At 42.2% G+C, this 24,593-nt stretch overlaps 1 protein-coding gene across 3 annotated transcripts in view; it reads right to left on the bottom strand.

Moving 5' to 3' along the window:
- GPATCH2 (G-patch domain containing 2) overlaps positions 1-24,593 on the bottom strand; it is a 91,885-nt gene that overhangs the window by 15,921 nt on the left and 51,371 nt on the right. The window contains exons 6-9 of one of the 3 annotated variants that reach the window (XM_079763430.1): positions 20,705-20,772; positions 17,055-17,094; positions 12,457-12,527; positions 10,971-11,651 (exon numbers count right to left, since the gene is read on the bottom strand). In XM_079763430.1, coding sequence (XP_079619556.1) covers positions 11,540-11,651; positions 12,457-12,527; positions 17,055-17,094; positions 20,705-20,772 — 291 coding nt within the window. In that variant the 3' untranslated portion in view covers positions 10,971-11,539. Of the gene's footprint in view, positions 1-10,970; positions 12,528-15,398; positions 15,460-17,054; positions 17,095-20,704; positions 20,773-24,593 lie in introns of those variants that run through there. The other 2 variants (XM_079763431.1, XM_079763429.1) reach the window with 2 other exon arrangements.

Here is a 24,593-nt window from a genome sequence, read left to right on the forward strand (position 1 = left end):
CAGGGCCATGGGGGCAGAGAGGAGAGTGGGTGCTGGGAGGTCCAGTCCCTGTCACTGCAGGGCCATGGGGGCAGAGGGAAGGCTGGGGGCTGGGAGGTCCAGTCCCTGTCACTGCAGGGCCATGGGGGCAGAGAGGAGGGTGGGGGCTGGGAGATCCGTCCTGTGCAGAGGTCCTCTGTCTTAAATCCTAGGATGGCATCAAGTCCTTGTTTTTCCTGGTATTTGCTCTCAAAGCCCCTTCTTGTGCATGAAGAACCCTTTGCGTTTGGTGTTGTCGGTCACACCCTGACCAGGTCTGGGTCCTGGGGCCTTTTCTCTCTCTGGTTGTGGCCACTGGACTTGACCATTCTGCCTCAGCCCATGTCCCGTCCCTTCCGAACGACCCTGACTTGGCGAAGGGCACTGAACTCAGGACTGGTGGCCCGTCACTGCCCCCCCCCCCCCACCCCCTCCATTCTGCCTTACCCTCTCTTGTCACAACCCTTCGGTGTGGTGGCATTCTGTGGGAGCGTTCCTCTCTATGCCTCTCATTGCTACTGGATTTTATTTTTACCACGAGCATGCAACAAGAGAAACAAGTCATAGCCAGGTGAATTAGAAAGTAGCAAAAAATGCAAGTTAAAATGAGGTAAATTAGAAAACAGCACACAGTGGAAGTAATAAAAGCAAGCGGTTAGGGCAGCTGAAGGATTTGGTGGTCAAAGGCGCGGTCAGACGGTCCACACACGGAGGCTGGGGTGTGAGTTCAGCTGTGGGTTCTGGGGCCTCATGCGCATGCGGCATGAGTCAGGGAGTCAGCACTTGCCCCCCCTGATGCCACCATTTCTGCTTCCCCAACCAGATCTCGGAAAAACCCAACCTGCCCCCATTTTTGTCCATGTTGGAGGACGTTTACCCATCAGTGGCATGTGAGACTTCCTTTCTCTCAATTTCCTTACCTTCCAGAACTGTGATAGGACCAGGACTCATCCTAAAGGTCTTTCTGAAGATTTTACTTAGAAACCGTTTGTGTAAAACACTTTCACACCAGAGGCACTGCTAGCTGCGCATCTTACTAACGTTGCCATCTCCACTTTGCATAAGCCCAGGGCCCAGGGAAGTTAAATCCTTTACCCAGGGTCCCTCGGTTAAGGGGAACTGATGAAGGGCACTTGGTGGGGTAACGGGCAGGCGCTCTCCTCTTGTAGGGTGTCACGGAACACCCACCGGATAAACGCGGGACAGTACACAGCCATTACATTTCAACGCTATCAATATGCTATCAGAAGGATATAATGAGGGTCATTTCTAAATAATGAGTAGGTATTTTTTGGTAGCTAATAGAAATTTTAAATTTCTCTTTAATGTTTGGTTGGGTTTGCTTTAAATATGTCATAGCGTGTACGAGTAAAGCACCCATTTTCATTTCAAAAACTCAGTAAAAACCCCAGAGAGGCTGCAACTCTGAAACCCATCGACTGGCTGTCAGTCCATCGCTGCGAGTTTTCTCTTGGCCTCCACTTGGTACTTCCTACATCAAAGGTGTCTTGCTTCTCCCCTGTGCTGACTGCCAAGCTTAATCTGAGGCCCCGAGGGTCAGCTGGCCTAAGATGTCATTCCTCGCCTGTGATAGTAAGCAGACGTCTGTGTCCCCAAACAGCTCATTGGAATGCTTCCGCCTTTTGTGCCTCTTCACTGGTGACACCAACAGCACCTGGAAGGTGGTGGGGATGCTTGGTGCGGTTCAGGCAGGTGTTGGAACGGGCTGTGTAGACGTGGACGAGGACAGTCCCACATCTGGAGGGAAGCGCCTCTCTTCACAGAGCAAATAACTCGGTAGTTTCTAAAAAGCTATTTGGAAGAGCTGCTGTTACATCTTAGCTCCCAGGGTGCGCACAGCGTGCTCCCCACATCTGCCCAACGCCTTCAGGTTGTCTTGTAAGGACCTGTGAGTCACCAACGCCCCGCACATGTGCGAACACAGGAGCAATGCATTCAACCCACTTCTGTTTCCTGCCCCCGCCTCGCTTGGAGCGCCTGCTCCTTCTCCCTCCCAAGTTCTCCCAGCGCACGCCAACCTGTGTTTCCTCTTCTTTAAACCTTCCTAACCTGGCGACCCGTCCAAGTCCTTTTCTCTGTACTTCATACCCATCTGTGCACCTCTCTGCTGTGACACCCATCCTGTAGGCGGCTTCAAGTTGATTTCAGACGGAGGGGGCCTGCCCGTTAAATATAGACTGCGGGCCACTTGAGGCCCAGAACCCTGTCAAACTCACAGGACATAGGTCTGCTTCTCTTCTAGTAGGAGCACAATGCATGCTTACTGAACTAGAACTGGAACAACTGTTCACTTGGTAATCAATCATGCATTTTTTAAAATAACACGTTTACTTCCTTGAAATGTTATTTAAACTGACTCAAAAACATTCATTTAATAATTAACAAGACTAGACTGCGTATCAGGCAAAATACTAGGCGTTAAATGAGACTCACAGGAGAGTGAGACAGCGCCTACCATCAGGGCTCAGAGCCTCGGGCCAGAAACACACACACGAACAAGAAATCACTACACAATGTAATAAATCTAAAGGACTGGAGGAGCAGACCACCTTTTTGGGGGGAAACTGAGGAAAATTCGTTTCCCCTGAGTTCAGATTTGGATTTTGTCTCTCCAAGCAGGAGCTAAGATACTTGAGGCATCTTGGAGTATTCTTTCATTCTTCACACCATGGCACCTAGGAAATAGTAGGCACTTGGTAAACTGATACTGACTTTATTTTACTCCTAGCTATAACTATACACTTTTGGAATATGTATACCACTGATGTTTAGTTTAAGAATAATTTTATTCTAATTTCCTTAAAAATGATCAAGGGAATCTAGTGTTGACTCAGGAGAGATTTTTAAAAAGTACTCAAAATGAACATAATTCCTTTGGATATCTCCATTAAATGCAAGAAGATTTGTGTCTACATTTTAAAAATGGGATGTTGGTTCTTGAACCTTACATTTAAAAAAAATCAATGAGACTGAATAATCAGACATAATCCCACACTCTCTCTCTGGTAACGACACTAAGAAATTCACTAGCCTGATATGGTTGCTGTTTATGATAACTATAATTACAATATAGATATTCCTAATATTCTTTAACTCTTCTGACTGAAGTCCTTGCATTACTCATTTTCATATCCACGTTATCCATTGCAGTGTACCATCATATTTGAAAATGTTTGTTGAATTAATTTCTTATTCTACCCTCCTGATATTTGACTCTAAACCAAGATTTAAGTTCAGTTCTGTTCACTTAGAACAAACGGGGCAGGGGGTGAGTTTCTTTCTTTCACCGGCTTCAGGGAATGATGGAGCGAAAAGGGCAGCAAAGGATGTATTTTATTATTTTTATTATTATTTTGAATCCATGTCAGTTTTTTCAGTCTTTGAGTTGATCATCTGACTTACAGGGAACATCCAAGCTCACTGAGCGCCGACTATGATGCTAAACATTTTCACATCCTTTATCTTGTTTAATCCTCCCAATAACCTAACCCCTCAGTTCTGGCGCACCCGGAGTCCAGGAAAACTGTTACTTGTAAAAAAAAAAAAAATCACATACACAAAAAAAATGAAGAGATTGTATTTGAGCCAAAAATACTTGCCTCAAAAGAATCACTTTTTCCCTCTTCCTCACTACATCATTCAGCTGAGTTTATTATCCTCCATTTAATAAATGTCTACTGAGAATGAAATGCATGCCGTGCCCTCTGCCATAAAACGGGATTGAGAAATAAAAAAGATACGGTTTTCATTTCCTGGGGTTAAAGTCTACTGATCATGTGGGAAAAAGATTTCAACTCAGTATTCAAAGAGAATGCCAACCAGCAGGTGAGGGACCCTAGGCCCCCAGGTGAGAGGACACGCCTGAAGGGGCACAGACACCCTGGAGCTCGCCCGGGACGTGGCATGTTTGGGGGGGTGAGCACCTCAATCGGACGGGACCTGGGACATGGGGAGGCGGGGGAGGAGATGGCCCCTCCTTGCACGTATTGCATTGAGTTGCAATAAATAACTAATATATCCATTCGCGATTATTTTAAATTCTGCAGAAAACAAACAATGGAGCTGCCTGTTTGACTGAGTTCATCAGTGTATTTACTAAACAGATAGTTGAATCCAGTGGGAAGAGCCTATTCCCAGGTCTTTGTAGACCTGCTTCTAGGTTTTGTTGCTGCTTCTGTGGGCAAGTTACTGCTCAACGAAGAGATGGACTCAAGGCCAGGTTCTTGTCCAAGGCGGCTCTGGAGGCCGAGAGGCGGCTCATCAGCAGAGTTACAAGGGCCTCTGTGACGGAGTTGGCAGCGACAGGCTCCAGGCTGGGCTGGGTCAGCTGTGATTTTCTGTAAGGTGTCCCTGTTGAGCGGGGACTCATTTTACAGTCATAGTTCTAGATGCTGTAACGTACATCGGCTGAGTATGGCTACTTTGCCCTCCATGTCGAGGAGGTAATAAACACAGGGTATTTTCATCACAGGCCAGCATGTCTAAAACTTCTGAAAGAGGGGAGGAGTTATTTCTACTTGGAATATGCCAGGTAGCGTCCCAATTTCATATCAGCTACTTGAATTTAGGTTAAATTATTGTTGGTTGGTGGAGTTCAATTGGGAATCTAGGACCTGATTGAAATGTCACCTCCTCAAGGCAGCCCTCTCTGATTGCTACTGCCAGAATACTCTCTCACTCAGATCATAGTGTTTTCTACCTTCAACTGCAGCCCTGTGTGTGTACATGAACTAACGCTCTCACTGCACTGTACATCCCCTGAAGGCTGTGGGCCCCACATCTGATTTACCTTTTTAAGTAAATCCCCTTAGTATTTACAAACCTGGCTGACACAGGCACATATTACTAGTAAATAGTTATTGAATGAAACTTAACAAGGCATGGCAGGGCTTTTATATTAACTTATTTTTATGATAGTCAATATTTTCATTGAGGTTCCAATTTCTATTGTAAGTAAATGTTTACTTACGGAAATAGCAAACCACAAAACACATTGGGTCCATGCCTTGGGCTCTGGGGGATACATGCCTGTAAAACCAAGCTTGTACACGTGAGCCAGAGTCTAACTCCTATGCAGGCCCTAGTCCTCTTCCTACATAATTCTGCATTTCACTAAATGTAACTTCTTGAAAATAATGCTCTCAGTTCCTCCTCTTCCATGATCATTTTTTGGCAGATGAAGGGACATTATGTCTATAAAACTTTCACAGACCTGTTAGCAAGTGTCTCCTAGACTGTGAAATGGACGGTCATAGCCAGGTGAGCCTCCCAGAGGCTGTGACAACGGCCTGAGCGCTAATGATCAACAAGCAGGAAGAGAGCTTGGAGACGCACCTCCCTCCGTCCAGCTGAAATGCTGGCACAGTTAGGGGGCACGAGCTTACATTCCGGAACAGTTTTGCCATCAAGCCTTCAGGATTCTGTTAATTCAGGCCTGTTACTGTCCATATTCAGAAGGTCTATTGCTTTTAAATGTCCAAGGAGAAATGCCCAAGGAAAACTAATTTCGAATATAAACAGAGTCTTTCCTCGCATTTATGTAATTCTTTTCTTTAGAAAAACATGCATGTCCCATATCATTTTTTAAATTTCGGAAACAAAATGCCAAATGACTGAACAGCAATCGCATGGTGGTTATGACAAATCTACACTAATAAAAGAGTAAGATGCAAATTGACTGTACCTTTGTGACTCCCACTAGCCAATCAGGAGTGAGTATGCAAATTAACCCAACAAAGATGGTGTGTTAATTTGCATACGCAGGCGCTGCTCCGGGCCTCTGGGCAGTGTGGGAAGGCGGATAGGTGGCTCTGGCTGGTGCAAAGGCAGTGCCAGCAGCCAGGGGAAGGAAGGCCCATTCTTGCACAAATCTTCGTGCATCAGGCCTAGACTGTGATAGGCCTAGTATATGATAAAGAGACAGGAAGCAAGAGAAGTGTACAGGCCTGCCATTGAGAGAGTCCTGGCAGGACAAACCAAAACAAAACCAATGGAACCTAATCAGCTCTCTAGGCCCAAACACCAATCACAGGCAACCCCAGGGACAGGCACATGTTAACTAATGGCATGGGGATCACATCAGCAACATTCCTGAGATGAGGGACACGTTATGGGACAAACCTGACTTCTTCAACTATAAAATTCCAAGGAAATAAAGGGGGGAGTGGGTGATAGGGCGGAGACTTTATAAATCAAAGGGAACTTAAGAGATAGATATCAATTATAATAGGAAGATTTCATTTGGATTCCAATTCAAACAATGTATAAGAGATTTTAAAATCAGGAAATTCTAATATTGTATGTACATATATACTGAGTGGCCAGATTATTATGATCTCTGAACACATAATAATCTGGCCACTCAGTGTACTTCTTGAGTACCTCATTTGTTTGATATCAAAGATACTATAAATCATGCACCTGATCAGTTTTTCCCCTTGCACTGACTGAGAGAAAGCTCAGGGCAAATAGGTGGTTGATCTCCAGCAAAAGTCTAGAATACTTTTGGTACCCATTTGAGATACAAATACACTGAGTGGCCAGATTATTATGCGTTCAGAGATCATAATAACCTGGCCACTCAGTGTATATTCATATACATGAAGAAATTAATTGCAATTATAGATGTGATAATGATACTGTGGCTTCTTTTATTTTTTTAAAAGAGGTTGTTATTTTTTATAGAAGCATATTAATATATTTCAGTTGAAATAATAGATGGGCTTCGGGGTTAGAGGAAGGAGTGGGTAAGGATATAAATGAATCAAGAGTGGCCACACATTGATAAATATCTAAGCCAGGGATGTACCCATTGAGTTTCTATTTTTCTCTATTTCTGCATGATGAAAATTTTAACAATAATATTGTTTAAAATGGCTTTTGTCATCCTGACATCATAAGTGAAAATGCATCTTTTCAACTCATAAGACTGACAATATAAAGTCATTATAGGTTTTTCAAGTCTTACTGAGACTCTCAGTAATTTTTGAATGATGAGAACTGAAATTAAGTTACCCATGAAGTCTACCTCTTCTGGGCCGTAGATACCCTGGACTATAACTTGATGTACAAAGATTACAGAAATCCCTATCTGAGCTTTATTGTCCTTAGAAAGGATAATGCATAGTTTTTATTCCATCTTTCTAATTAGTAATTTAAGCATATGTTCAGCATTTAACTCTAAATGTTTGCCTTTTCCCCAAGCTCAAAGACAGCTGTCCAAGATGTGAATGCCAGAAAACATTTAAATATCAACATCTGTTGAATTATGTTAATTTAGTGTAATATAATTGGGCATGAGCTGGAATTGATCAGAAGTATATGAAATAAACAAAAGTAAATTCCCAACAATACCTTGGTATACAAACAGATCACTACAGAGTGACGAAAACATGTTTCTAAAGAGAAAGGACAAGAAAAATACTGATCATAAAAAATTGATTCTTTTCAGAACATATTTCTAACTCTCTGGGACATTCTTTTGTGATTTTTAAGTTTAGTTTTAAATTGTCTCCTAATTGAGAGATAATGAAAATGAGCTAAAACAAGTGGCAATTAAAAGTTTAATATTTGATTTTTTTCAATTATGAACTATAACATTAAAATGTCCTAATTACACTTTTGCGTTAAACTTTTTAGTTTGCAGGATGACTCTTGTTATATTATGAGCAGTTACACACCTCTGAGTCCAGGAGGTGATGTATTCTATTTTTAAGTCGGAAGTGTCTACAGTGTGGCCGATGAACTTACTAGATTTAGTCCGGGGACCTTAAAGTATAGCCCTTCAGGTAGCAGCTGCTGCTTATTGAGTGGCCGATTTAAAATATTAATTTTTACAGGGATTCCTTTACTAGATTAGGATGCTTGTTGTTTGGGGGAATATTTGGTACGCACGCACGCCCACTGGATGAACAGGGCCCCAGACGTCCCATAATGAAGTTATACCCTGGCAGCGGCGGGGCCGCAAGCTGCTGCGCCCGGCCTTGCAGGTGCACCTCCTGGCATCCCAGGGGACCCATCTCGGGGCGGGAAAGGTGACCTCTGTGCCCACGCCCGTTTAATCACAGCACCAATTCGGAGCGTGCCAACCGCGGAACAGACACCTGTCCTAAAGGAGATGGGCTTCAGACGACAAATCTATGGCAGCTACAGGTCACGGGAACACCTTTCAGATGCTGACTCTGTTCCATATTAGCGACGATGGCCAAATGCAACTGCTGTTCTGGAGGGGCCCAGCTGTGCGGACGTTAGTCATTTGAAAAAGCCGAGTTCATCTGCCAGATCTCAGGAAAGAGCGCCTCCCCAGGGAGTGCTCCATTGCTCTTTCATTTACCACACTCTGGACACATGACATGTTTTCAAATGGCAAATCCCCCTTTTTCCGTATGGGCTATTCCTATCAAACGGAAGGCAACCTTGCAGAATTCTAATGGGCTAATAACTAATTTTATTTAGTGTAATCACAATGTAAAATAAGACTATAATCATTAGTTTAAAGTTCCGGCAGGGGAGGTTAGAATTTCAGGATGCCAAACGGACAGCAGGCCTGAGAGCCGGCAATGGGAAGATATGCCCTTCTTACGACGATAATTTGGTCATATAGAGTAAAACAGATGAATTAAATGCCTTCGAAGCCATTTTATGTTGTATATGTGGTATGTTTCCAATTATTCTAGTCTAAGTACCTCTACACCTAGAGGCTATTCAAATTTTTTAAAAAATTAGAACACATGCAATTAAATGTGTTCCAATTAAAAAAATATGGAATGTATACATTCTAATTAGAGGGAGTATGTGACTTTCTATTTGTTCATTCATGCATACATATGGACGAATTAAAATAATTTAAAATATGCTTTTCTATCTGAAGGACTGGGTAAACTTTTTTAGAACAATGAAATTTAATGCTAATTTTAGGTCTGGAAAGAAACGATGATAAAGTATTAGAAGTTTTATTTTTAAAATTAGTATTTAAAAGCAGATTCAAGCAATTATTTTGGACATATAAACATAAAATACACAAAACATATAAAGTTGATGCTATATTTTTGCTTTAAAATATGGTGTTGAATCATTAGTTTTAGTACAACAAAGGATTTGTTAAAAATTCTAAATTTATTAACACAGGATAGTTAACTTCTTATCTGAAATAATAGAAATAATGCAGCAATTACTTTTGTTGATGTACGTCTATGAAAAGCATTCGTCCATGTCATAACCAGCACTCTAATGAACAGTTATCCTCTCCCAATTTATTAGCAGCTGCTCAAAAATGTAGTAATTAATAGTTTCATTTATTTTTGGCAAAGCTGCAAAATGACAAATAGTTTTGTATCTGTTGCAAATTAGGTCTCCTTCCCAAATAACAGATGACTCTATGGGGAGCACTGAGCAAACTGAATCCGCCAGCATCTCTGGATCTTTGGAAGATCAAATAAAGAACAGCTGTAATTGTATTTGTTACATCTGCAACAGAATACAGTGATGTGTGTCGTCATATGGAAATGAGCGAGCTGTGTCAGTGTGAACAGAAATGTTCTTTCCAAACTGAGTGTGTGTGTGTGTGTGTGTGTGTGTGTGTGTGTGTGTGTGACTGTGACTGTGAGAGTGTGTGTGAATGTGTTGAGTGAATGTGTATGAGGGTGTGTGAATGTATGTGTAAGTGTGTGTGAATGTGATGGCATTTGTTTTGATTCTCTGATGAAATCTATTGTCATTTTAAAAATTTTAGAAGACTTTTCACTATTAATCAGACATGATGACAGCCAAGAAAAGTATATTTATAAGAAACTAGAAGCCCGGTGCACGAAATTCGTGCACGGCATGGGGTTGTCCCTCAGCCCAGCCTCTACCCTCTCCAATCTGGGACCTCTGGTGGGATCGGGCCTAAACGGGCAGTCGGACATCCCTCTCACAATCCAGGACTGCTGACTCCCAACTGCTTGCCTGCCTGCCTTCCTGATTGCCCCTAACCACTCTGCTGCCAGCCTGGTTGATGCTTAACTGCTCCCCTGCCAGCCTGTTTGCCCCCAACTTCCCTCCTCTGCCAGCCTGGTCACCCCTAACTGCCCTCTCCTGCAGGGTTGATCACCTCCAACTGCCCTCCCTTGCAAGCCTGGTCCCTCTCAACTGCCCTCCCTTGCAGGCCGGTGCCTCCCAACTGCCCTCTCCTGCTGGCCATCTTGTGGTGGCCATCTTGTGTCCACATGGGGGCAGGATCTTTGACCACATGGGGGCAGCTATATTGTGTATTGCAGTGATGATCAATCTGTATATTACTCTTTTATTAGATAGGATAAAGGCCTGGTGCACAGGTGGGGGCCAACTGGTTTGCCCTGAAGGGTATCACAGATAAGGGTGGGGGTTCCCTTGGGGTGTGGGGCGGCCTGAGCGAGGGGCCTGTGGTGGTTTGCAGGCCGGCCACGCCCCCTGACAACCCAAGGGGAGGCCCTGGTATCTGGAATTTATTTTCCTTCTACAATTGAAACTTTGTAGCCTGGAGCAGAGCCAAGCCTGGGGCTCCGGCAGCCATTTCTGTGGCAGTTAATTCACTTTCTACAATTGAAACTTTGTTGCCTTAAGCGGGTGAGCCAGGCCAGGGTGTGCGGAAAGCTTTGCTTCCCCTGTTGCCGCCGGCAACCCTGGCCTGCTCTCTCAAGCTCCATTCTGCCGCCATTTGTTTGAATTTGTTTACCTTCTATAATTGAAACTTTGTAGCTTGAGTGGAGGCTCAGGCCTGCAACGGCTATGGAAAGCTTGGCTTCCTCTGTTACCTGGGAAACCTTGCTCTCTGTGGCTGTAGCCATCTTGGATTGGGGTTAATTTGCATACTCGCCCGATTGGCTGGTGGGCGTGGCTTGGCTGGTGGGTGTGGTTTATGTAGCGGAGTGATGGTTAATTTGCATATTACCATTTTATTAGAGAGGATTATAGCACACATAATTCCAGGGATTAGCAACTCTTTTCACACTAAGTTGATGAAAAATATAATACTCGTAAGATCAAAGTAAAATGAATTAATACAGGTTTCTAAAAGGCATTTTAAAATGTTTAGTAGAAGTTAATAATGGCAATAAAAATGTAAAAATGTTTTTATTTGATTTCAAATTATGTATCAGGCTACTAAGATGATTTAGCCTCTGGTGCTTCACAATGGTAAATACAAAAATCATGTAAGTAAGGAAGAAGGGCAAATTCCCCCCCCAAAGAAATACACCCCAAAAACAAAACCCAACACCAAAGGAAAGGCCCTAATGTAATCTAAGTAATTCAGCACAATTGCTGTGAACTATCAGCCTTTTTGTATGGATTCTTAGAACAATACAGGCTAGTGATTAGGGACTAAACATTAAAATGTGTTTCGAACATTACACCTCCTAGTATTGGGCATCGCTCAGTACATGTGGTGCTGACTTTCAATTGGGGAAGGCCACCCTGAACGTTGTGGTCTAAGCAAAGGTTATGACCTGAGACACGAGGTGAAATTATTTAATTGTAGTTTCTAATGAGGTGAAGGCAGAGCAAAAGGATCTGATATTCCTTGGGATAAATATATTGGTTTTATGTTGACTGTCCCGGATGTCCAACTTCTGTTTGCTGTTGAAGCATTAGGTCTGTAAGATAGAATTGACATTTTGCTTTGGCAGGTATCTAATGGGTTCTCAGTTGGGTTAGCTTGTACAACATGGTACTTGAAAGCAATGGTGCCTACGTGGGGATCTGAACATAGTGGCTAACACAGGAGCCATGGGGAGCCGCGGGATGCAATGGTGGCTGCTGAGGTCTGTTATCTCGTTCTGCTCAGGATTATGACAGCCATTTTTATCTAAATGAAAAGTAAGTCTTCAGAATCACCACATGTAAACGTTGAAGCTATAGCACCTAAAGCAATAAACGGGCAAATTCTTTGCATTTAAGAAAAGAAAAAAAAGAACATTGACTCAGTAATAGAAAATGAGCAAGAACCTAGAAGCACTTTTTTAAAAGAATATATTTTCTATGTACCCAGTTACATATTATAAGAATAAATAAGTATGTTACTTACTCATGGGATCTAAGTACCATTTACATCTTTGGAAACAAGGTAACTCTCCTTTTGAAAATTAAAAAGAAAATAATTATTCTAAACCCCGCTCTAAAATTCATTAATTATGGGAGAAAGAAAATTTTCCTTTCTTTTAAAATCTTAGTCTTTCTTTTTTTTGTCACCTTTTAAAAATAAACACAAAATGGCATCTTTCTATTCATGGCATTTTAGTAATCCTAAAATATATTCTTACAAACGACCCATAAAATATTTTAAGTTGGCTCTTTAGAACCAAAGACAAGCCGACCCCCCTCACCACGGCATGTCACTAGCACGGGGACAAGGGCAGGCGCGTCAGAGATCAGAGCGAGCAGTGGTTTCGAACTGCCTACCTGCTGGCCGTCTTCACAGAGCAGTTTTTCTTGTGTCCTCTCTCGGCTCGGTTGTCTCTCAGAAGCTGATGCTGTCCAAAGAGTTAAGACAAAGTTGTAGACACAGAAACGTGTTCATCATATTATTCTGTGAGCAGAAAAGTGTTCTCATTCAAAGGGAACCCTTCCTTCACTTGCATCGCTTTTTTCCCTCCTGACTTCTCACAAACAGAGACTACTCTGCGGCTGGAGATGCTGCTGAGACCCTTACAAAAATGTCCATCAGAGCTGGCGATCTGGGGCTTCCCTGAGGGCCCAGAGCCCAAGGTCTAGGACTCAGTTCCAACCCCGTTCTGGGGCGGTCCTGGTGGGAGTCGGGGAACCTCTGCCCGCGGCCTCCACCACTGCACCAACTCGGACCTTTCTGAGGCTTTGCCACCTAGGCCGACATCAGTGACATATCATCTTCTCTGTATGTATTGGCCTAACAAGGAAATACAGTGAAAACATTGTGTCTTCAAAGACATTATTGGCTTTAAAACAGATAACTAGAAGGAATATATATATACATATATATATATATATATATACATATATATATATACTTGATTGCCATCTCAGAATGCCTCACCGTCCACTACCCTCTCACACTAACTATTTGAAAAGAAGCAAAAGAAGTCAATTCTCTTTACTGTGGCTTCACTCAGACTGTAGCTGATTTATGCGGAAAATGACTATACAGCTAAAGGGAAGCTGGACCCCTGTTAGAAACCAACAGCAACAAAAAGAGAAATCTTAGGAGGAATAACACAGGGCAGAGCTGGGTTCCCATGCCTGCTGTGCCTGTCACACACACGTCTCCGGGTGGCAGTGACAGGCCTACCACTTACAGGCTGTGTTGACCTCAGGCAGAGGACTTCACCTCTCTAAGTCCCAGTCTCCATCTACAAAACGGAGATAACAGTAATATCTACCTGGAGGGCTGCTCTGTTCAATAAGATAAACCACGTGAGACCCGTAGCTCTGACCATTAGACGGGCTGAGAAAATGGTTCAAATGTGACAATTACGATGATCATTAATGAGCCTGCTTGTCAGTGGGCATTGTCTGACCAGCATCAATGACTTTTACTGAAAGAACTGCTTTGAACTGTCCCACAGCATCATTCAGAATCCGTTATTAGCAGCATTTGGTCGTCTTGGAGAAGGTACGGATCTTAATTAGATCACCAAGAGTATGGTTAGAGCTCTCCTTCTTTCGGGGGTGTCTTCACTAAATAAGTACATATTAAATTTCTCTTAAATATCGACTTCTTTCCAGCCCACAACCACCAACCTGGTCCAGACACCATTTCCTCTCCCTGGTAACAGCCTCCCACGCGCCTCCCTGCCCCCAGCTCATCCATCCTCCCCCTGCAGCCAGGAATTCTAAACTTACGTCTGATTCCAGCCTTTCTCTCCAGATAAGCCCCACATTCTTGTACAAGGCATTCGAGACCCTTCACGATTCAATTACATTCCTAGATTCATCATTTATTACACTTCCTCCTCCCCCAACATCACCCCCTTACTTCTGCAATATATATCCCAGCCACACTGAACATTTTAGTTTGGGGAGCGGGTCACATTCTTGCTCCCCGTTGGCCCTTTGCTTCCGTTATTGGATCTGCCTGCACAGCCAAGGTCCAGCCATGTGTCTGGATTCTTTTTATTCCTCAATATATATTCATTGAATGAATAAATAAATGAGATAAAGAAGTAGGGAGGGAGATCCTGTATCTGATATGCAGCTGAAGCCGAATCTCATCCTTTACTACTTAGAGAAAAGAGCAACCATTTATCTTAAGTCCATTAATCTGAAAGTGTTTCCATTTAGAAACACTTCGTACCATGGAAACTAAATTGTTTCTGAAGATTAAAAAAAAGTTAATTACTTTGGCATTTCTAAGTCTAGTGTCTTTTAAAAAATGTATGTATATATATACAAACCAACATTTGTGACACAGATAGCTAGAGGTGGTGTGATGGAATCTCTCCCACCACCTTAAATTAATGGTAGTAGTTAACTTTCCTAATTTTAAGATAAAAGGTATATGAACTCTATACTTGAGGTTTGTGTTAAAACAGTTAAAACAAAGAACTCAAAATCCCTAACACAATATTCTGAGAGAAGAAGAGAATTTTATAGTTTAGTTTTTTTTTTAAATGTGACTACAATGACCCAAATAAATATTATGCTTTGGCTATAGGGTTGGCTAGTGCTCAGAGGAACCACCTTGGGGAACTTAAATGAAACAGCACGTCTATGAACTCCAACATTAGGGCTCCTTCTATTAGATTCATATGGGGATTTCTTTCCTTCCTCACATGTATGGTTTCCATGGGTTTTACATATAAAAAGGGACAAATATTGGAATTATTTAATACATTGCACCTGTATTAGACTCTCTCAAAACTCTCACTTTATCACTAAACTCTCTCTATCACTAAAATTATAAATCTGGGTGTGACTCTGCAAATTTACAATCAAACTCAGGTAAAAAATATAGACTTGGATCTTTGGGTCATGAATTTAACAAATTAAGATGGAACTTATATCTTTTAAGGGGCAAAGGTGAAAAAAATTAACCCAGAGTATTGCCAAAATGTAAAGAAAGCATGTATGTGTATGTGAAAGAGCCCCAGCAGGCGTATGCCATGCCCGATAGAATGAAAAGGGGGGGGGGGGGGGTTCCGGTCATGACTTCAGGATCAGAGACAAGAATCCTTGAGCTCTGCTCTGGTGAGCACACTTAGGCAGTGCATTCGGCCATGAGAAACTTCTCCTTCTTCTTCCTGGTAATTGTCTTGTTTCCTTGAACACCTATCCGTGTCACAAGTGAGGTCCCTTTTCAGGTTCTGACTCAACAGTGTCAACTCTGATTACGAACAGAATTTCTGAATATGGTGCGAAGTGCTTCTTACCTTCCAACTTTCAGATTGCTGGACTTAGGCCAAACGGAGACACAAGCTCCTTATTAGTGACCTGCAGGTGTATATTGAAAAAGGACTCACATAAGAATTACATTAAAATTCATAAGCACAAAGCCTAGTACAATGTGAGGTTCGCAAAAGGGACACAGTTTTATTTATTTATTTTTAAAATATTTTTATTGATTTCAGAGAGGAAGGAAGAGGGAGTGAGAGATAGAAACATCAGTGATAAAGAATCATCCATCCATTGGCTGGGGATCGAGCCTGCAACCTGGGCATGTGCCATGACTGGGAATCGAACCGTGACCTCCTGGTTCATAGATCAACTCTCAACCCCTGAGCCACACTGGCTGGGCAATCAACACAATTTTAAAAGTTGTTGCATGAAACCAGGAAGAGACGTGTTCCTTGTGGATCATGGTTGTTACTCTTATAGACAGTGGGTGAGGAGTTGGCTGTGGTTACTCAGGATATCTTTACAAGATACTTAAAAGAGTCAAATCCCTAACAGGAAAGGAAGACGCCAAGAGCAGAATTCTTACTCCACTGGAAACCTCTCTTTACTACCTGATATTCAGAATGCATTCAAGCCGGGGGCGGGGGGGGGGGGGGGGGGGGGGCGTGTTATATTGGCAGCCACTCGTCAGGGAACTCCTCAAATGTCTGCGAAATAACTTCAGGCCTCCTCATAGCCAGCATCTCAGTGTCCTCAGCCTTAAACAGGAGAACTAAGCAACTTCTAAACTGTGCTCTCTGCCTCAGTAAGCTGCATGTTCCCCTCTGTGGCCCGTGGAGGGCGTACAGCGCCCTCTGTGGTTTTCCCAAGCATCTCTCATCATACTGTGGTTACTGTTTCCTGGCCAGGACAGCAATGTTTCCAATTACCATTGCCAAGCCCAGCCCCTCTACCCACCTCCCTACTACTTACCAACCCCTCAGGAGAAATGATCTCCGTGGATCTGGGGTTTATCATTCCCATGTACTCCTTACATATCATATTTTTGACCCACTTAAATAATAAATTTATCAACAATAACGGGAAAACAAACAAACAAACAAAAACGCTTGGCCCGGATGCCAAGTCTAAGATACCTATGCTTTATAAAACATATAAAAACTGTAAGCCCTAAATTACCTCAGCGTGCTGCAAAGAACTAACTTTATGTGTAAAGTTAACTAAAGGGAACGTCATGTTCTGGCTAAGTCAACTGATCACTGTACTGCCACATGGATGAATAAGAGATTAAATAAAACACACATCTAGAAATATCACGTGTAGGAAACTATTGCCACCTTCTAAAGGGTGAAGACAAAAATATCCTCTTGCTGGCTGATCTCATTTAAATAACCTCAAATTGCTTAAACATACGTACTATTTGGTGCCTTAACTTGGCAAAAAACACAAAGATGAATCCCAGAGTCTGTTCACGGAGGACACAGGTGTGACTGTGGAAGGTGGCAGTGGGGCAACTCAGAGCTCACTGAGGCTCATTCATGTGGTCTGTGTATTAATCGAGGACACAATTAATTCCTCCTAAGCTGACATTTGTATTTTTTTCTCCTAAAGCTGATCTACCACCCTGAAGGGAAACAGTTAAGTATTTGAAGGAGACTAAGCAGCTTCCTTTGGATTGGAATGGTTCTTACCTGGCCGTGCTCGGTCCTGGCCCCGGGGCTGAACCAGTGGCTGGGGAGGAGAGAGGAGAGGGGTTAGCAGGAACCTGACCCAAGCGCGTGGTCCCCCACGATCAGGCTGCAGGCTGTGAGAAATGTATGCACCGCCAGCCACGGCGCCTGAAATAGGCTTTATTCTAATGGATAGTTCATGTAATTCTAGACTTACAGCAATTTGGACAGAAATGTAAGAGTGCTCACAACCCAGTAATTTTCAATTTAATAAGCAAACTCAGTTAGAATTAAATTTCCATTTAATTATGTTAACATAAACTGCTGGGACTGTATTCATTTTATGAATCAATTCTGGTTGTAAAATCTACAAATGCTATCATTTACCACAACTTAATTATGGCATCATTACAACAAATGATGACCTCTGGATTGGTGGGAGTCTTAAAAAACATTAAAAAATAAAGAATCTGACATCGCCCGGCTATGCTCCACAAAGCCCTTGATGTGGATTTGGGGGCATCAGCTGAACGTACCTGAACCCATTCATTCCACGCTCATGACACCACCGACCAGGAAATGTTAGCTGTGCGCTGGCTACCAGGCTCATGGTCACACATGGGTTATCTCATTCCAACCCCACCACCTTCCGTGGTCTTCAAGCTCGGTCCCCCCATGGTACAGGGCCAGTGTGGGCAATAGTTGTTTAAATACTAATTTTCTTCCCCTACCCACTGTGCACAGTGAACAGAGTAAGACGCAAACTTTCATTCAGGGAATTTTCATCCCTAAATGTCTTCGGAGACGCCAAAGCCAGTGGGTAATATTTATCAGTCACCCCCACCGGAAGGTGGAGCATCCTACAAATATGAAATAGATGCTGAAGACATGTGTTTCTTTAACTGACTTTCGGTGGAGGACAGTGTTTGACGTAGAACAGTCACATTATGTATAAAGTGGGGATGTGATGTCGCTGCGATTTGCCTCAGAGAAGCAGTGAACACACTGAGGAGAGTGGCGCTTCTGAAAAGACTCGAAAAGTGAAATGCGCTATCCAAATAAAGCATCATCATCATTATCTTGAAATGTTTATACCTCGTTTAATAACCGTTCTGCATTTTACATAAGTATTCTGTGAAAATGGCTTCTATGAGAAAGGACTGTTATTACCCTTATTCCATAACTAAAAATTAAGACATATGCAAGCCAAACGACTCACCCAAGGGAATCACAGTAAATCAGAGGAGGAACTGATCCAGTTTATCGATGTATCGCAACATAAAGTTCAAGCCACTCTCACTACCTAGCAGTAGATGCTAAATTTTAAAGTGTAGCAATATTCCCAATGAACATAACCTATGATCCAGGCAAATCTGGCTTTAAGAAAACTCCATATTTACACAAAAGGTAAAATAAAGGGTATTTGCTTTATAAAGGAATTCATCATAGGATTGTAAGTAGATATCCATGTGCATTTAAAGTAAGTGTCATTGTACATACAGTTCCTCAGGTAAATATCCCATACCTTACAGTGAAACGCCTTAAAATGAAATACACAATGTCCTGTTTTACATTCACACTTTCACGTCTCCATTCACTCCTGTCTGCCCGGCACTGTGCCATGGGTAACAAGTGAGAGAGGTACAGCACCTGTCTGCCCTCAGAGTTTTCACAGTCGTTACCAAAGGCATCTATGGTTTAAAACACTCTAAATCTACTCGATAGAGTTTTTGGGTTTATATCAGAACAGAAAATTAAGGATAAAATGTACCAGTCTTTTGGTTGTCATTCTGAGATAATAAATGCTTTACTCTGCTTCCCCTCCCCCCTTCCATTCAAGGGATAATAGAAAGGTCTTATCTATACTCTTTTGAGTAATATGCTAATTAGACCGGGAGACCTTCTGGACGTCCTTCCGGACAAAGCCGGGGGCTTGGCCGGCCTGGAAACCGCCCCCAAACAGCCCTCAGCCCCTCACCCAGTCCGGCCATGCCCACCCCAGCAGGGACCCTCACCCCCATGGGGGCATGGCCAGCCTGAAAACGGCCCTCAGCCACTCACCCAGGCTGGCCATGCCCCCCAGTGGAGACCCCCAGCCCCGATGGGGCCGTGGCTGGCCTGCAAATGGCTACAGCCCCTCACCCAGGCCAGCCCCGCCCCCCAACCGTGTACCAGGACTCTATACTAATAAAGGGGTGATATGCTAATTAGATCTGGAGAACTTCCGGACAGAGCCATGGTGACAGGGCTGAGGCAGAGGCGGTTAGGGGTGATCTTGGAATCGGGCCTAAACTGGCAGTCTGACATCCCCTGAGGGGTCCCAGATTGGAGAGGGTGCAGGCTGGGCTGAGGAACACCACCCCAACCCCGTGCACAAATTTCGTGCACCGGGCCACTACTCCTATATAATAAAAGCCTAAGATGCTGTCTGATCATCCATTCAACCAATCAAAGCATAATATGCTAATGATAGGCTAAGGCTGCTCAACCCCTTGCTATGACATGCACTGATCACCAGGGGGCAGACAATCGACCAGTCAACCAATTGCTATGACGTGCACTGACCACCAGGGGGCAGATGCTCCAACTGATTGGTTAGCTTGATGCTGGAGTCTGGCTGATTGGGACTGAGCAAGATGGGTTCGTCACGCCCTGGAGCCCTCCCGCGGTCCTTTCCCAGCTGGCCAACCTCCTGCTTACCTCCCTGGCCCCGAACATGCACCGGTGGGGTCCCTCGGCCTGGCCTGTGCCCTCTTGCAATCCGGGTCAAGGAACTCCCCTCCCTCCCCCCGAGTGCACGAATTTCATGCACCAAGCCTATAGTAGAATCATAAAAATGAAGGAAATAAGCTATTAAAATGAATAGCTATATAAAATTATATCTATATAAATAACATTTTACATCACATAAATTATACTTATATTAATCTATATAAAATAAGCTATACTTGAACTATAAATTTTATATTTATTAAAGAATGGATTTAAAAAATAGAATCCAATGGGTCCTAATATGATTAGCTGCCAGAAAAAATTCAATAATTAATTCATATCTTTCCATACTTTATGGCCTTTCTCAAGTTCAACCAACTCCGCAGGAGACATATGGGACTGAGCCAAAGTATATAATGTATTTAAGCTCTTCCAACAAAGATGTATTTAGAAATAGAATTAGCACCTAGAAATTTACCCAATAATTCATCCAAGTCAAAGCTCAATTACTTAATTTTTTGAATTATGTAGTGAATGAGTCTCTTCCTTTTGTTGCTAAATGGAAATACATTACGGACCCTCGCAGCTGATGCTGGACAGGAGCAGAGAGTGGAGAAGTCAGGAGAAAAAGTCACTTAGTCCTCATGTTAGCAATTCAGACAGAATGAAGGAGAAGAGCTTGATGCTACTTCATGTAACAGAATTTAAATGTTTCCAGATAACATGTGAATTTCCAATTCCACCACAAATAAAAGAAGGACTGTACCAAAAACCTTTATTTAAATTTCTCCATGGGACGCATTGAAATGGTTGTTGCACCCCTGGCATGGGTATATGATACTGACTCTTTCTTAAGATAGAACCAAATTAAACCGCCTTCACCAGCAATGGCTACCAATTTTCACAAAGAAAGACGCAGAACACCCCCAAGGAGATTACACAGGTCAACGGGCACTCACTCGTGGTGGTGAGAATCCGGGGAGAAGTGAACCATCCTCTTGTTACTGCCTGGCCCCGGAGTCGTCCCCTGCAAGGAGAATTCAAACGGGAAACAGTCACAGGTGCGTTTCTAGAAAGACAGAGACGGATAGAGAGAGGTGCACCTGAGGACATCTGCTCTCGAGTGGACAACCTGATATTAAGTCTCAACATCTAAACAGAATCTCCCAGACCAATGTCTTTGTCATTAATTCCTAAATGTGAAACTTTCTAAAGCTTTCCCACAAAGTTAGGAATTATCTGTGTATTTACACACAACAAAATGTAATTGTGCCTAAAAGAACAATGTTTTATTTACAAATCAGATAAAGAACGAAAGGTTCAAAAGCATTTTCATAATGAAACCTACACCCATGGAAAAAGAAATTCACAACTCTCCTGTCTGACAGAGGCTCTCAAAGAGAACATCAGCAACACCATGCAGGAATGAGCCCACCATGACAATCAACAGGACAGAAACTTACATCAAAAGGCCTGGCTATACTCCGTGGTAATAAAAATGTAATACCCCTGTAACTACAGCAGTGCCATTTAGAGTATAGACTTGAAAAAAGGCATGCTGAGGGGGGAAAAAACCCAAACTAACATTTTCAAATATGTACTTCTTCTTGGATCACTTGGGTAACAAGGATGCCAGCGTACAGTCGGCCATCCCAAGAAATGCAAATATTGCAAACGTGCTCGGTCCAGGACACTAACAACCCTGAGGTCTGAGCACCACCGGTCAACATGTGGCTCCTCTCCAGGGCTCCATCCCGCATTCGTCTCCAAATGCGGTTTTCACGCTCCTCCAGAGGGTATCCCTGGGCTGCAGTAATCCATTCTCCGCACTGTGGCTGCCAGAAAAGCCGGCCGGGCCCATGTCATGCTTTGTTAAGGGTTCATGATCACATTATCTCCTGGTGGACCTGACACTTTTATTCAGTTTACAGTGTGTTCTATGTACAGGCAACTTATTTCCTTTGCCAGGGCTGCTGACAACCTTTTCCACACTGTATTAATCTTGTTTACTGACTTTATCTTGGTACAAATATCAGAAAACTGAACTTTTTATCTCAGAGAAAGAATAAACAGCGTGTTGACAGAAGCAAAAACTATTTTCGGGGCTAAAATTGCTTGTTTACCTGAAGCTATACGTATGGAAAAAAATGTTTAGAGTCCTGCACGGGCTGGAAATACATAATCTGAAATTTAATAAATGGAGAAATTTCACATGCACCCATGTGATAAACTGCCTGATGGAAACAATGCAACTGAACACAATAAAACAGAATCTATAACTAATTTACCCCCACGATACAAATGTAAGCTTTCAACCTGATCAGAAATAATCAGAGTATGTATTTCTCAGAAATCAGACTTATATATAAAGCATAAGCTCAATCCAATTGCTGCAAGTAACTCACAAAAGATTTATAGTTGCCAATGTGGATATTTAAATGACTTTGCATGATCTACCTAGTACGACATGGTCCTTTTAAAAAAAAAATAGAAGCAAATATCCTGTACTATTATTTCAAGCCAATTTTTGTTTTACTTTTGAAGATGTGCAAACAGGTACAGTTTCAATTTTTTTAAGTGAAATTAAGCAACAGTGAAATCCATGCATGATGCTCTTCTCAGGGTCAATGTCACTGGCCGGCCTCAGGAGTACAGAGTTCTTACAATGGGAACCTTGTGCCACTTCAGTCACGAGACGCCCTTTCTGAAAAACTGACAAATGACTTTAATAGAGATTTCAGCTTGTGGGAAGTAGCACTATGCTGGAGTGCCAGTACATTTTAAACTTGAAAGCATGTATTTACGGTGATGGCTTATTAGTGGATATTTCACAGTATTAGAAAATGTCAAGAAACATTCTTACAGAATTCTTTCTAAAAATTTACAATTGAGGGTAGGAGAATAATCTTTATAAAAATACAATGCAGCAATTTTTAAACATCAGATCTAAGTGTTCACTTCTAGCAAACAATCAAGTATGGTCATTATTTTATTTTCCCAAAAATATGCCCTCCAGTTATTCCAGAAATGTCTCAGAAAGAAATCACAAATTATAAAAATCATATCTCTTTAAATAGCCAGTACAGTATTCACATGTAAATATTTCATTACCAATATTCACATGCTAAAGTTTATCTGCTAGAAAATGTAGCTTTCATCCCACAAGATTAGGTAGGGAACAGGTAGTCTGTCCGTGAGAAAGAGTCTCTCCAAAATCCAATTCTTGTTATTTGTTAAAACACTGGAGACAATCATTTATATAATTAGCTAATATTTACTGATGATAATCTTAGACATCACACAGTGTGCCCTGAATTCTTACGATTCATTTGTTAAATATTACTACATCAATAGTGACTACAATGCTAAATAAAGTAGGTAAATTTCTTTTCATTACCTATGTTTATTATACAAATTATTAAATAGGAAAAAACATACTCAAAGCTAGAAAGGAATGGATGGTCTCTAGATAACATTTAGTTCAACTTCCAGCCTTTATAGATGGTGAAATAAACTGTAATGCTAAAAGACCATCTGGGTCTTAGTTTTTGCTATTGTTATTTACAATCAAGTTATCAACCTTAGAAAGTGGGAATGTAGTAGTGATAGATGAAAATTTAATAACAGTACCATCAAAATTCATAAAGTCCCTAAGTACCAATGTGGGAAATTTAGCTATATGATATAAAAACTTTTTATTTCAATTTTATTAGACATTAAAAGCAATTTCTTATTCTTTCTAGCACTAAATTATTAACACCAATTTCAGGATTTTCCTCAAAAGATAAACAGAACAGTTGCCTTTATCTCATTTTCCCTTTATAATTATTGAATCCACTGCATCCCATCCCATTCTTCTACAATTAGATAGTCGAATATCTGACTTCCCAAATCGGGCAACTGAACCACAACAGTCTTCTGGAATTAGTAAAAAGCTTCTTCAATATGGGGGTACTCCGCTCATATTCTTCTTCAATATGGGTATAGTCCACTCATATTCTTCCTCAATATGGGTATACTCCACTCATATTCTTCTTCAATATGGGGATACTCCACTCACATTCTTCACTATGGGTGATTCTCTATTTATATTCTTCTTCAATATGGGGGATATTCCACTCAGATTCTTTTTTAATATGGGGGCTACTATACTCATATTCTTCTTCAATATGGGATACTCTACTCATATTCTTCTTCAGTATGGGGATATTCCACTCATATTCTTCTTCAATATGGGGATACCCCACTTATATTCTTCTTCAATATGGGGAATACTCATATTCTTCAATATGGGGATACTCCACTCATATTCTTCTTCAATATGGGGAATACTCTACTCATATTCTTCAATATGGGGATATTCCACTCATATTCATCTTCAATATGGGGGATACTCTACTCATATTCTCAACAATTAAGATTCCTTCTGTAAACTAAGGAAGTGCTATGTCTTTATATATTTGCCAGAAGCCATCATCCTTTCATCTCTTCAACTCTGCTCTCGTTTCCGGTTACATTTCATCCTGCTTCGGTGCCCACGCTGATAAACACTTGGGCGGCGCCTGCCCCTCTGGAGGGAGCTTTCAGTTTTGAGAGGCCTGGGCCTCCCGGCTGGAGGGAGAAGGCCCGAGCCCTGCCAGGTTGTCAAGCCCCACAGTCCCGGCTCCTGGGAGGACCATTATTCACTTGACTCCATTCCTTTGAAGAGAGAAACCAGCCTTTAAAGTTTAGCAGGCTCTGCGATGAAGGCCCCCTGGTGCCTTCGACAAACGTGTCAGTCAAACGCAAGTGACAGATATTAAGGAAAAACAACTCAAAGGAAACAGGCTTAAAAATAGGACTTTCAAC

Source organism: Cnephaeus nilssonii (genome assembly GCF_951640355.1).
Source record: "Cnephaeus nilssonii genome assembly, chromosome: 23".
NCBI lineage: Eukaryota > Metazoa > Chordata > Mammalia > Chiroptera > Vespertilionidae > Cnephaeus > Cnephaeus nilssonii.